The 14,147-nt window shown below is 45.4% G+C and overlaps 1 protein-coding gene and 1 pseudogene across 7 annotated transcripts in view; one reads left to right on the top strand and one right to left on the bottom strand.

Moving 5' to 3' along the window:
• kiaa0825 (KIAA0825 ortholog) overlaps window positions 1-14,147 on the top strand; it is a 685,054-nt gene that overhangs the window by 346,152 nt on the left and 324,755 nt on the right. Inside the window, exon 20 of one of the 7 annotated variants that reach the window (XM_072516292.1) lies at window positions 101-1,380. The exons of the other annotated variants lie outside the window; for them this stretch is intronic. Coding sequence (XP_072372393.1) covers window positions 101-170 — 70 coding nt within the window. The 3' untranslated portion in view covers window positions 171-1,380. Of the gene's footprint in view, window positions 1-100; window positions 1,381-14,147 lie in introns of those variants that run through there. 7 annotated transcript variants of the gene reach the window in all.
• Window positions 9,083-14,147, bottom strand: part of LOC140429927 (small ribosomal subunit protein eS12-like) — a 105,613-nt pseudogene continuing 100,548 nt past the window's right edge.

Raw genomic sequence — 14,147 nt, 5'->3', positions numbered from 1 at the left:
AATAATACAGCCGAGTTTCATTTTTGAAAAGCAGCAGTATTTTTCCTTGATACAAAATACAAGTTGATTAATGATTGGAAATAATATTTTGTATTCAAAGTGAAAGCGAGGAAACATACTCAAGATTATGTAAAGGAAATCGCCATGGGATTTGTTGCAAACACTTTTGACTCATCAGATGAATATTACATTAAATTCCTCAAGCACAAAAGTCAACTTTTTGGGACCGCAGATCACATTCATACCCAATGGAGAAATTGAAGAAACCCTGGAAGCTAAACTAAATAACCGCCTAAACTCAGAGTGGTGGGAAAAACTCAATAGGCTGAATTTTTGTTCAATGCCATGTCATGTCTGAGCCTGACACCCAACGTGATTTTCAAAAAGCAGACTAAGTAGTGACCAGGCTGTATTATCACCGTCCAGTTAACGGTGGCACAGAATAGACAGGAGAGTAGCGAGGCAGAAGTGATGTAAAAATACCTTGTAAATGTGCAACGGCAGCCATTATTGTGATTGCTGGTTTAGTGGGAAATGGTTAGCGAATGATTTCAGCACAAGATGACGGGCAGAACAGAAGGACAGGCACACGTTCAAGAGTGGTTCTCTTGAGGTTCTTTTGAAGGTGGTGGCATCACAACGTTCCATTCTGAACCACAATTTCTGAGTACTTGCACTGAAAACAAGACAAAAGTAATACATACTGGATTGACAAACAGATCTGGTGCTCTCTATACCTGAATAAGGACTAAAATGAGAGAGCACCAGAATAAAGTTAGGCAGCCAAATCAAGCAGGTCTGGTGGGGTTGCCAGAGGAAGTGCATCCTTGCAGCATTGTGAGGAGGAACTGGATACAATACTGCACACTTTCAGTGACCTGTAAACTGGCAAGGTAATTGCAACCCTGCACCTTCATGACAGGTCTCTTGATCTAGTGATCTTCTTCGAAAACAATTACTTTTATAACTTCGTTAGCAGCTGAAAGAATAACATGTCATGGTCTCACTTTTACTTGACAAAATGAGGAAAACTGCTATTGATTTAAGTCAATTTTCTTGCAGAGGCAACTTAATCTTTAAACCATAGAGATAAGTGGTTGCTTTTCAGTTATCACACATAGTACTCTCCACAGAATTGCAGTCTTGTTCCGCAATCTTCAATACAGCAGAGTGGAAGTGCACTTGAGAGGTCATGGGGCATGCCTTATTAAAACAACAGCAGCTTTGCATTTGGGTAAAATTACTGGAATTTTGTAGTAAAACATCTGTAATAGAGAGTTGTCTGAGTGTTATTTACTTGTGGGTTAGATCAAGTAAGGAGTCTTTTTAAGGAGAAGATTTTATAAGATTAATTTTAAGCGTATAACTGTAATTTTGTACAGTAAGAAGTCTTACAACACCAGGTTAAAGTCCAACAGGTTTGTTTCAAATCACAAGCTTTCGGAGCACTGCTCCTTCCTCAGGTGAATCGCCTGAGGAAGGAGCAGTGCTCCGAAAGCTAGTGATTTGAGACAAACCTGTTGGACTTTACCATGGTGTTGCAAGACATCTTACTGTGCTCACCCCAGTCCAATGCCGGCATCTCCACATCATGCAATTTTATACGCTTAGATTTTATTTTCTTCTTGTTAATCAACCTTTCACTTTTAATTTTTTTTAAATCCCAAAAGAGTTACTGGATTTCATGCTGCTGAGATTAGTATGCTTTATTCTCGTTTTTAGAATACAATAAAAGGTTGTGGCGCAGTAAGCCAAGTTTCTCTCTGGGATTTGGCTTACTGAGCAATTAAGATCTGCTGTGGCATAACATATTGCAAAGAGTTTTTCTTAATTTATTCATGGGTTGTGGGCATCACTGGCTAGAGCAGCATTTCGTGGCCAACCCTAATTGCCCTTGAGAAGGTGACGGTGAGATACCATTTGAACCACTTCATTAACAGTGCTTTCAAGTGGCACTTGCTCACTGATGCTCAGTTTGGGTTCCACCAAGGGACACTCAGCTCCTGACCTCTTTTTAACCTTTGTGCAAATATGGACTAAAATACTGAAATCAGGAGGTGAGATGAGAATGTCTATCCTTGTCATCAAGGGCTGCATTTGACCGAGTGTGACATCAAGGAGCTCTAGCAAAACTGGAGTAAATGGGAATCGGGAAAAATTCTCCGTTGGTTGGAATCATACCTAGCACAAAGGAGATGGTTGTTGCTGGAATTCGGTCATCTCAGCTCCAGGATATCACTACAGGAATTTCTCAAGGTAGTGTCCAAGGCATCTGCAGCTGCTTCATCAATGACCTAACAGCACTGTGTGTGTACCTATACCACATTGACTGTAGCGGTTCCAGAAGGCACCTTCTCAACAGCAATTAGGGTGGGGCAATAAATACTATCCTTGACGGTGATAATCCAAATTCCTTGAATGAATTTTAAAATGTGGTGTAGGTACACCCACAGTGCTGTTAGAGAGGGAGTTCCAGCATTTTGACCCAGCAACAGTGAAGGAACAGCGATACTGGTCATTACCTGGTCACCAAGTCAGTATGATGAGAGGCTTGGAGGGTACTTCCAGGTGGTGGTGTTCCCATGTGTATTCTGCCCTTATCCTTCTAGATAGTACTTGTCATGGGTCTGGAAGGTGCTGTCTTGGGTGCCCTAGTAAGTTTCTTGCAGATAGTACACATTGCTACCACTCTATGATGGTGGTGGAGGAAGTGAATGTTTGTGGATGGGATGCCAATCAAGTAGGCTGCTTTGACTTGGATTGTGCAAGCTTCTTAAGTGTTGGAGCTGCGCTCATCCAGGAAATTGGGGAGTATTCCATCACACTCCTGACTTGTAACTTGTAGATAGTGGACAGTCTTTGGGGGAATCGGGAAGTTAACTTAATACCTCATGAATCCTAGCCTCTATCTGTACTTGCAACTGCAGAATTTATATGGCTAATCCAGTTCTGTTTCCAGTCAATGGTAACCCCCAGGATATTGATAGTGGGGGCATCAGCGATGGTAATGCCATTGAATATCAAGTAGCAATGGTTAGATTCCCTCTTGTGAAAGTTGGTCATTACCTGGCACTTGTACGGTGTGAATGTTACTGGCCACTTATCAGCCCTAGCCTGGATATTGTCCAGGTTTTGCTGCATTTGGACTTCAACTGCTTCAAATCTGAGGATTCTTGACTGGTAATAAACATTGTGCAATTATTAGCTAACATCCACACTTCTGACCTTATGATGGAAGGGAGGTCATTAACGAAGCAGCTGAAGATCGTTCGGTCTAGGATACTACCCTGAGGATCTCTTGCCGTGATGTCCTGGAACTGCCATGATTGACTCCAATAACCACAACCATCTTCCTTTGGGCTAGTCATGCTTCCTATCAATGGAGAATTTTCCCCCTGATTCACATTGGCTCCAGTTTTTCTAGAGCCCCTTGATGCCACACGCGGTCAAATGCTGCCTTGATGTCAAGCATAGTGAATCTCTCCTGACTTCTGGAGTTCCGCTCTTTCATTCATGTTTGAACCAAGGCAGTAATGAGGTGAAGAGCTGAGTGGCCCTGGTGGAGCCCAAACTGAGCGTCAGTTAGAAAGTTATTGCAGAGCAAGTGCCCACTATTGATGACCCCTTCCATCACTTTACTGATGATCAGGAGTAGACTGATGGGCATTGAAACCCCCACTCAGAGTACATTCTGCACCCCAGCCACTCTTAGTGCTTCCTGGTCTGCGCATGCACGGAAACCCCGGGGTCTGTCAGGCCTTGGAATTCATGACCCCAGGTCTCAATTTTAAGCTATGTCTGGTGAACATACAGCACAACTATTCGCAACTCAATACCTATTGTTAGCACCCTGGGAGACTCGAGGTGTATTCATTGTAGACTTAGAAACTGCTGTCATTTTCTCCAAGTGCAAATACCTTCCACCTTGCTCTCAATAAAACAGTCTGAACCCCCAATCTTACCATCAAGCAGACTCCAGCACAGATCCCCTTCATCTGCCCTACATTTAAAGTTACATTCCAAACTACAATTGCCTTATAAACCAAGCAACACAGCAATAATCTTGCACACTTCATAATTATCATACAATCGTGAGCATGCGTGATTGAGTGAAGCTAATAAAGCTCAATATAAGAGATATGGTGTTGTTCCAGCCTTTGATGAAAATCTATGTAAAAGGAGCAACAGGTTTGTTTTGAATCACTAGCTTTCGGGGCACAGCTCCTTCATCAGAAGAAAAGGACTCACCCGATGAAGGAGCTGCGCTCTGAAAGCTAGTGGTTTGAAACAAACCTGTTGGACTTTAACCTGGTGTTGTAAGACTTCTTACTATGCCCACCCCAGTCCAATGCTGGCATCTCCACATTATATAAAAGAAGGACCGTGCAGTGGAGTGACGCAAAGGTATGCTTGGATTGATTGATTTATTGTCACATGTACCGAAGTACAATGAAAGCATTTTTCTGCGGCCAAGGGAACATACATAGTATATACACAGTAGACAAAAAGAATAGCCGACAAAGTACATCGACAAATAGAGATTGGATACAGTGCGGAACAAGGGCCAAACAAAGCAAATACATGAGCAAGAGCAGCATAGGGCATCGTGGCTAGTGTTCTTACAGGGAACAGATCAGTCCGAGGGAAAGTCGTTGAAATATTCGCCGCATATACATTACCAAACACCACCAGCGTCCCTTCCAACACCCCACTCACTATTACGTATCTCCCCGCCGGGTCCCGTACTTCCTTAGCTCCCACATACGCCATTCTCTTATTCAACAAAATGGCCACCTCCTCTGACTTTGAATCAAACCCCGCTTGGAATACCTGTTTCGCCCATCCCTTCCTTAGCCTAACCTGGTCCTTCACTTGGAGGTGCGTCTCCTGTAAGAAGATCACCTATGCCTCCAAACTCCTCAAGTGTGCAAAGACCCGGCGGTCTCTTAATCAGCCCGGTTAGCCCCCAATTACCGGAGGCTTACGCCCCTACTTCTCTCTATCGTCCGCCATTGTCTCCCTCCGGCTCTGCCTCCTGTAATACCACCCTAAATCGGGCCCATTCAAGACGCCCACCCTCTTCATCCATGGCCACACTTAGTCTCCAAATCTGCCACACCGCAATTCCCCCCTCCCCCCTCTTTGGCCCCCCACCCCCAATCTGGCCACCCCTTTCGGCCTTCCCCTACCCCCCTCACCTCTGTTCACCAATGTTGCCTGGCAGCTCCCGCTCAAAGGCTCTCCTGCATCCCCGCGTCTGCAGCGAAAAATAAACCATAGTCGCAATCCACCCCCTCCAAAAAGGATACCACAGACTGGGGAGGGGGACAAATACCTCCATACAAACTTGTAAATCCGCAAAATACAATATACAGTAACAACTACCATCAAACAAGACAAAAAGAGCCCCCCCCCACCCTCCAGCAACATACATCAACTATACCCTCCAACCTTTACAGATGCAACTTCTCCATATGCCACCAACTCTCAGTTCTCCCCCAGTTAATGGTCTCTTATAAAGTAATTTGCCTCTTCTGGCATTTCAAAATAATACTCCCGGCCTTGAAATGGGACCCACAGTTTCGCTGAGTACAGCACCTCAAACCAAATTTTCTTTTGGTACAATGCCGCCTTGGTCCTGTTGAATCCTGCATGCCTCTTAGCCAGCTCCGCGCCGATACCTTGGTATATTCAGACCCGGTTCCCTTCCCATTCACAGTATCACTTGTCCCTGGCCCAACACAAAATCCTTTTCTTCTCCAGGAATTTGTACATCTGCAAAGTCACCGCCCGCGGCGGCTCCCCCGTTCTCAGCGTCTGCGTTAAAGACCTATGGGCCCTCTGGGGCCTTATCCAGCACTTCTTGCTCCACCTGCTGGCCAACATCTTTGACACATATTTTGTGGCGCTTTCATACCTTCCTCACCTTCTGGAAGCCCCATGATCTGCCTCCTGGACCTGTTTTTGTGCTCCTCCACCTTCACACTCAACGACATGCAGGTCCCCCACCTCCGCATCCAGGGACAAAATCAGGTCCCTCTGGTTGGCGACTTGCATCTCCACCTCCCACAACTTCATCCCTTGTTCCTCAAGGCACTTTTCCACTCGGTCCATCAATCCTCGCAGAGGTGCTACTGCACCCTAGAAGGTCTTCAGCCAGTCCCCATGCATCTCCTTCCTCTGCTGTCGAAATTCATCTCTGATGAAGGCCATAAACTGCTCCATCTGGGCTTTTTCCACTGGCTTCGACCCTTCCCCCTCTGTCATTTCCTCAAATTGTTGCTGCACCACGAGTTCCCTCCAATTCCTTCGCCAGGTTTTTGATCGTTTTTTGCCGGGGTCCGATAGCGAACAGCCATACCAATCTTGGGGAGAATCTCATCCTCTGCACCTTCTTTCCTGCCGAAGCTACCCCACTAACGGAGATAAAGTGTCCAAACTAACGCCTTTGAACCAGAACTGCCCTGTGTGCGACCACTCAATGGCTGCCACCGGAAGTCCAATAATTTACATTTCTAATGGATGTAATGTCCTCTCTTCATCATTCCATGAAGTGGCCCAGAGATGGTTCACAGATTTAAAAATTATTTTTGGCTATTAACTCTGACCTTGTAAAATGTATTTTATTTTATCAATTTAAAGTATCCAATTCATTTTTTTTCCAATTAAGGCACAATTTGAAGTGTAATAAACCTAGGCCATTTGAGTTACATTCACATGAGATGCATATTACTTTCTGAACCAAGTGCTTCCAATTATTTAGCATTCTAACACTTTGATCCCCAACCTAAAAGTTTTTAAAATAATAATAATATAATAATAATCTTTATTGTCTCAAGTAGACTTTCATTAACACTGCAATGAAATTACTGTGAAAAACCCCTTGTCGCCACACTCCGGCGCCTGTTCAGGTACACAGAGGGAGAATTCAGAATGTCCAAATTACCTAACAGCATGTCTTTCGGGACTTGTGGGAGGAAACTGGAGCACCCGGAGGAAACCCATGCAGACACGGGGAGAAGGTGCAGACTCCACACAGACAGTGACCCAAGCTGGGAATCGATCCTGGGACCCTGGCGCTGTGAAGCCATAGTGCTAACCACTATGCTACCATGCTGCCCAGTTGTTCTTGAAACAAAAATCTATATTCTAAAACTTATGAATTATATGTCCAAATCTTTCCAGAGGTCCATGTTGTGAAGAACACATCAGACAACCACAATGCTAGAGTGCCTTCAAGGATGTTATTGGATCAAAACCGCATCTTCAGAAGTTGAATAGTTGTTCGGTAGTAGTTCTGGTGATGAGATAACATCAGTTGTAACACCTCTGTACCTCCATTGCAGTCTCACATTGGTGTCAGTAGATATCTCTTCACTAGTTATCCTTTATCCCATCGCAGCCATCCACAGAGTCTAATAAAGAACTGCAATACGTGTGATTGCCTGAGGATGTAGGAATTATGGTTTCTGCCAGGATACAAAGCACAATCAAAGAAAGTCTTGGTGTGATCACAGACCATTGAGAAATCACCCTGGCTGCACAGTTGGTGCCTTGATGGCCTGTACCTGAAGGAATCCTAAAATGGTGGTAATCGCCATTACCCTTTTTGCCTGCATTGCACAATTCATTTTGAACTATGTGAGATGTGGCCCTCTCATGACCCATCAACTGCTTTATGCAAATATTAGCAGCTTCTAAAGAAATGTCACCCAGGTCAGCGGTTGATCCTTGGATTAGTCCAGATGTGAAGAATTTTTGAGAAACTGTGACTTTTGCTGCTATTGGCAGGGCATGCCCACTAGACCTTTCAGGCCTGAGGTGATCTGCAACAAAGACACAAAGGTCAGAAACCAATTGCCCGGAAATAAGCAGCCTCATGCAGCACTGATGTTCTGACCTTTCTAGGAAACTTATTTCATGGTCTCCCAGTTCCCAGTCTTCACTTTTGTGTCCCTCATGTGCACTAATCAGCTGCTGAGGATGTTTCTCATCGCTGCGCATCGCCAATTCAGAGAAGCTAATTCTCAATTTCAGGACAGGCCTTGCCTTCTTCCAGCTGGACTATCATAGCCTTCTCAACTGCGGTTACTACCCTCTCTTGACTCCTGTAGTTCTATTCTGCACCTCCTTGTGTTTTTCTCAAAGTTCCTGGCATTAAGCTATCTCTTTCTCGATTAACCTGTAATAGGGTATCACTCTAAGTAGGTCCAATTTGACTTTGGAAAGATCAAAAACAACATCAGAAACAACATGGTAGCTCCGATTCACCAACCCATGCTCGCATTGAGTGTGTCTACACTACAGTGTAAAATCACTAAATTTATTCCATAGGGTTGATGGTCATTACTTTTTCCTCTCGAACTTCTCTTTTCATAACGGGTGTAAATATTCCACTATTGTACATTTCAGAAATTGATTTGTTTCTTCAGTCATGACCCTTTTCATATGAATAAAATGTGGAGGATATACAAGCCAGAAAGATATTGAAGATTATCGGGGAACTTTATTACAGTTTACTCAAAGACTGTTTGAGACATCTCAAAAGCATTCCAGTAGTACTCTTAATCTACCTAATACATTTCTGCAAGGGCTTATATGAATTTCAATCAGACTTATGGAGTTATAGTATCAGAGCATGACATGTTCTCTCGCCAATCATGTCCATTGCGAAATATATCCAGTGAGGACTGGAAGTAAAAAGAGGATTTCAACTGAGGCCTGTACTAATCAAATTTGGGTCCACAGAGTGGTTGTTCATAGAATTAAATGCTTACTAATTTTGAAAAAGCAAGTATTGCATCCTCTGAAGGAAAATTCAGCTGCACCTGTTTAATCAGTTGAACCAAAACTGAGAAAACTAGCAAGGGTATGAAAATCTTATTGCATTTGTGCGCTGTTGGAGTTCCTTGCTTCAAATAATGTAATATAGCAGCTAGCTGACTTACATTAACTAATTAACTCACATGTTTATGTGCGGCAGAGTAGCTGCTACTGGAGAAGTCAAATTGGGATTTTTTTTTAAATTGGGAAACCTAATAGTAAAGAAAAGACTGTACTTCAATTCTCCATTCTTGTTAAGTCAGTACTTTGACATATTAATGTAAAACAATGGCCTGCGTTTTGTAGTTAGCTGCAAAACAATGACACTGTTGACCTCGAAGAAAGCTGCCCACAAAGATCTAGCAATATCTGTGGCATGGATTTCACCTTTCCCAATGTTAATTTGAAGTTGGTGCCAACTCAAGGAGATCTCCAAGCATCCAGCAACAATGATATCATCGATTAGAAGAATTCTCATAGGCAGCAAACTAAGAAAACAAAAATCACAGATTATCTTTCACTTTTTAATTACCATTTTACAGAAATCAGATTATAGCTTAGGACTTACATATATAATTAAGGTAGAAGTTGAAATATCATAAACGTTTTTTTTAAAATGTGGATTTTTAAAATCAAAATGGAGGATTCTGACATTCCACAAATGAAGAATTAGTTTTCCAGAGCCAGAGAAGTTATTCAGCAAAGTTTAAGATGTTAACATACCATTAAAAAGTCAATTTTACCAAATTCAACAAGGTGTACCTTTTCGTGGGATTTTTTTCAGCTGATCTAAATGCGTAAAAGTGGAAGTTCTTGTTAGTTAAATGCTTTCTAATTAATTGCAATCTGTAGCGAACAATGTCATATGTCTTTGAATAAGAGATAGAAAACAAACTTCACTGACCGAGTTGAATATGCAACAAAAGTAAAGTTTAGAAATAACTTCCTTTGACATTTTACATAATATGCTTAATTTGTTTATGCCTTTCATCCACATTGGCAGGTGGGTTTCTCCCGGGCTGCTAGCCAGCGATGGGAATAGCAATGGCCTGGTGAATCAGGTGGGAGGCAAAAAACAGGTTTCACGCCGGTTGTGAAACACATTGTGAGTCAACTGGTCAGCCCGGCCGACCCCGATGAGGTTCCTGCCTGGACCTGACGGGAACATGAAAATACCTGATTAAACCCAGTGTTCATATCATTACCAGGCAGAATGCCCAATTCACCTGCCTCCTGAGATTCTCCAGCACCCCCCAGCTGGCAGTCCTGCTGACGTGAATTGGTGTTAAGTCCTGAGAAATGAGAACCTGGCGGTTTGCATTCTGAGGGGGGGGGGGGGGGGGGAGTAGTTTACTCCCAACATTTGCCTCCAGGGTGCCAACAGGGGTTGGGGGCTTTGGCTGGGTTAGAGGGGTTCAAGTCAGGGGTCTTATCCAGAATGGGATTGTTTAGCTGGTGTTCCTATCTGCAGCTTTTAAACCCATAAAACTATCTCCCAGCATGTCAAGTTCAAAGATCTGTGAGATGAAGGTAAAGGTATTCCCTTTAATTAAGTGGAAAACTTTGGAGTGTTTTGTTCACACTCAGTTTCATTGTTCTTTAACTTATTGAAGCCACTCTGAAAGAACAGAAGCATAAAAGCCTTGATCTGTATTATTTACATTCAATTTCAGGGACTATCGCCTTTTAAAAGCCTCTTGATTGACAGGTACAGGCTTTCAAACAAAGGATTACAGTTATTTATTTATATAGCCCTGTAGGGGTCCATTAACTCTGAAGTATTTCCTCTTTAGGGTAGCACAGGAGCACAGTGGGTAGCACTGTTGCTTCACAGCTCCAAATATTACGGGCCAGGGTTTAGAGAACCGCAAAGTGTATCATGGAGTTCACCTGATCCATAACTTTAAATAGATTTTGATTATGGGGAGCACAAGGGCCCACTTTGCTGGTGTGATGCAACAGAGAACTAAAAGTATTTTTAAACAATAAACAATGTTTATTCTATGACTCCCGTTAACATTTTTAAACGCACACAGTAAACATCTTAGCAACTATCAACTCAAATACACCCCCCAAAGAATACAGTACTCGAAGGGCCTCTGCCGGCCGGCGTGAGTTGGCGCATGCGCGGGAGCACCAGCGTGTGCTGGGGTCGTCCCAGCGATGCGCAGGGGGGTTCTTCTCCGCGCCGGCCATGGCGGAGGTTGACAGCAGCCGGCGCGGAGGAAAAGAGAGCCCCCATGACACAGGCCCGCCCACGGATTGATGGGCCCCGATCGCGAGCCAGGCCACCGTGGGGCACCCCCTGGGGCCAGACCCCCCTGCGCCCCCCTGAGGACTCTGCAGGCCGCCCGTAGAGCCAGGTCTACAGGATACAGAAACCAGATACAGACCTGGTTTGACTTACGCCGGTGGGACCGGCCGAAAACGGGTGGCCGCTCGGCCCATCGAGGGACGGAGAATCGCCGGGGGGGGAGGATGGGGGGCGCTGTGAATGGCTGTCGACAGGCGGCGCAATTCCCGCCCCCGCCAAAACCCCGGCGCGGGAGAATTCGGCAGCCAACGGCGGGGCGGGATTCACGCCGCCCCCCGGCATTTCTCCGACTCGGCGGGGGGTCGGAGAATCCCGCCCCCTGTTTCTTTGGATGCAGCTCCCAATCTGCAAAACAAAACTAAACACACCCTGTAGCTGCTAGCTCAAAGCACAAGTAAAACCGACAGACAGCCCAGCTCCACCCACACTCTGACATCACTGCAGCTATTTGATAAACACCCATTTCTTGATGGTACTCTCTCATGACACAATGTCCCAGGTTCATTCCCGGCGTGGGTCACTGTATGTGTGGAGTCTGCACGTTCTCCCCATGTCTGCGTGGGCTTCCTCCGGGTGCTCCGGTTACCTCCCACAAGTCTGAAAGATTTGCTGTTAGGTCATTTGAACATTCTGAATTCTCCCTCTGTGTACCCGAACAGGCGCCGGAATGTGGCGACTGGAGGCTTTTCACAGTAACTTCATTGCAGTGTTAATGTAAACCTACTTGTGACAATAAAGATTATTATTTTGGGCACCTCTTTTGCTGACTGCAGTTTTTTTTTAAAGGGTCTGTCTCTTTGTTCTGAAGGGCTTCCTAGAAAAACCAGGTGCTGCTGTCTAACAACTCAAGACTTGGCACCCATGAGACGCTGTGGGCTGACAGCAGCAGCAGAATTGTACTCGGCAACAATCTGCAACCAAAATGGCCTGGCACATCCACCACCCTGTCATTTTCACCAAGCTGGGAGATAACCCTGGTTCAATGAACGGTGCAGGAGGACATGCCAGGAGCAGCATCAGGCATACCTAAAAATGAAGTGTCAACCTGGTGGAGCTACAATACATGACTAATTGCATGCCAAATATGGGCAGCACGGTAGCACAGCAGTTAGCACTGTTGCTTCACAGCGCCAGGAACGCAGATTCAATTCCCAGCTTTGGTCACTGTGCGGAGTCTGGACGTTCTCCCCGTGTCTGCGTGGGTTTCCTCCGGGTGCTCTGATTTCCTCCCACAATTCCCAAAAGACATGCATGTTAGGTAAATTGGACATTCTGAATTCATCCTCAGTGTACCCGGACAGGCACCGGAGTATGGCGACTAAGGGATTTTCACAGTAACTTCTTTTTATTTTAATCTTATTTTATTCCAAACTTATATAAAAGGTTTCAAAACATGAACAATTCGGAGAGCAAAGTCCCCAACACAACTGTCCAGTTTGTACAAATTTTTCCCTTTTTCACCCCCCGCCCCCCCCGACGAACAGTTCCTGAAACACAGCCACAAACATCCCTCACTTTTCCTCGAAGCCCTCGGCTGAACTCCTTAATTTGTACTTGACCTTTTCCAGCTGTAAAAAGTCATACAAGTTCTCCAGCCAGGCCGGCACCCCCGGCGGCGTTACTGTCCACCACTCCAACAGAATTCCTCGGCGGGCAGTCAGAGAGATGAAGGCCACAATGTAGGCCTTCCTCCTCTCCATCAGCTCCGGCTTCTCCGATATCCCGAATATCGTCACAAAAGGGTCCAGCTCAACCTTCTTCCCACCTAAACTTGCTAGCACCGCGGACACTCTCGCCCACAATCTCTGCAGCTTTCCGCAGCCCCAGAACATATGTGCATGATACGCTGGTCCCCACCCACACTTCTCACACTCGTCTGCCACTTCCTGGGAGAACGCACTCATTCTTGCCTGCGTCATATGTACCCTGTGTACCACCTGGAACTGTATCAGGCTCATTCTTGCACATGAGGAGATCGCATTTAGCCTTCGTGGCGCCTCACTCCATACTCCCAGTTTATCTACACTCGCAGCTCCTCCTCCCACTTCTCATTAATCTTCACCATCTGCTCACCTCCTTGCTCTCCCAGACACCCTATATGTCTCTGATCCTGCCCTCCCCTTCCATATTTGGAAGCAGCAGTCACTCCAATAAGATGTACCTCGGCAACTTGGAGAACTCTTTCCAAACGCGCAAAGTCCCTCACCTGCAGGTACCTAAACTCACTTCCTCTCGGGATCTCTACCCTCTCCTTTGGTTCCTCTACACTGGCAAACTCCTCTTGGAGGTACAGATCCCTCACCTTAATCAGTCCCACTTCTCTCCATTTCCTGTGCATACCATCTATCCCCCCGTGGTTTTCACACAGCAGCGCCAGCACCGACATCCCTTCTATCCTGAAGTGCGTCCTCAGCTGACAAAGCTTTGTCAGCTTTGTTAGCCCTTTTCTCTCCCTACAGATGCTGCCAGATGTGCTGAGATTTTCCAGCATTTTCTCTTTGCCTTCTCTGTGTTCATGGACACCGGTACCTGAGCTCTTGACGAGGTCATGAACACATTTAACAGTCTCCTTATATTACTAGAAAGCTGCCTGCCCTTTATAAAACCTGTCTGGTCCTCCGCAACCATCCCCAGGACACATCCTTCCCGCCACCAACTTAGCCAGCACTTTCACATCCATATTTAACAGCGATATGGGCTGATACGACCCACATTCCAATGGGTCTTGTTAAATCCCACACGCTGTTTTGCCAGTTCAGCTTCAATGTCGTGGTATATTCGGATCTTGTTCCCCTCTCATTTGCAGTTCCGCTTCTCACTGGTCCACTGCAAGATCTCTTTTCTTCTACAAACTTGTGGAGCCTCATGATCACTTGCCATGGCGGCTCTCCAGCTCTTGACTTCTGCCTCAGAGACACTGCACTTTGTCCACTTTAGGGGCTTTGTCCAGCACCCCCTCTGCCTCCAGCCCCGCCAGCATCCTTGAACCGTGCTTCGTGGCACTTGCACC

The sequence above is a fragment of the Scyliorhinus torazame genome, chromosome 9 (genome assembly GCF_047496885.1).
Source record: "Scyliorhinus torazame isolate Kashiwa2021f chromosome 9, sScyTor2.1, whole genome shotgun sequence".
NCBI lineage: Eukaryota > Metazoa > Chordata > Chondrichthyes > Carcharhiniformes > Scyliorhinidae > Scyliorhinus > Scyliorhinus torazame.
The sequence above is the reverse complement of the archived record's forward strand: the minus strand, read 5'-3'. Positions and strand labels throughout refer to the sequence as shown.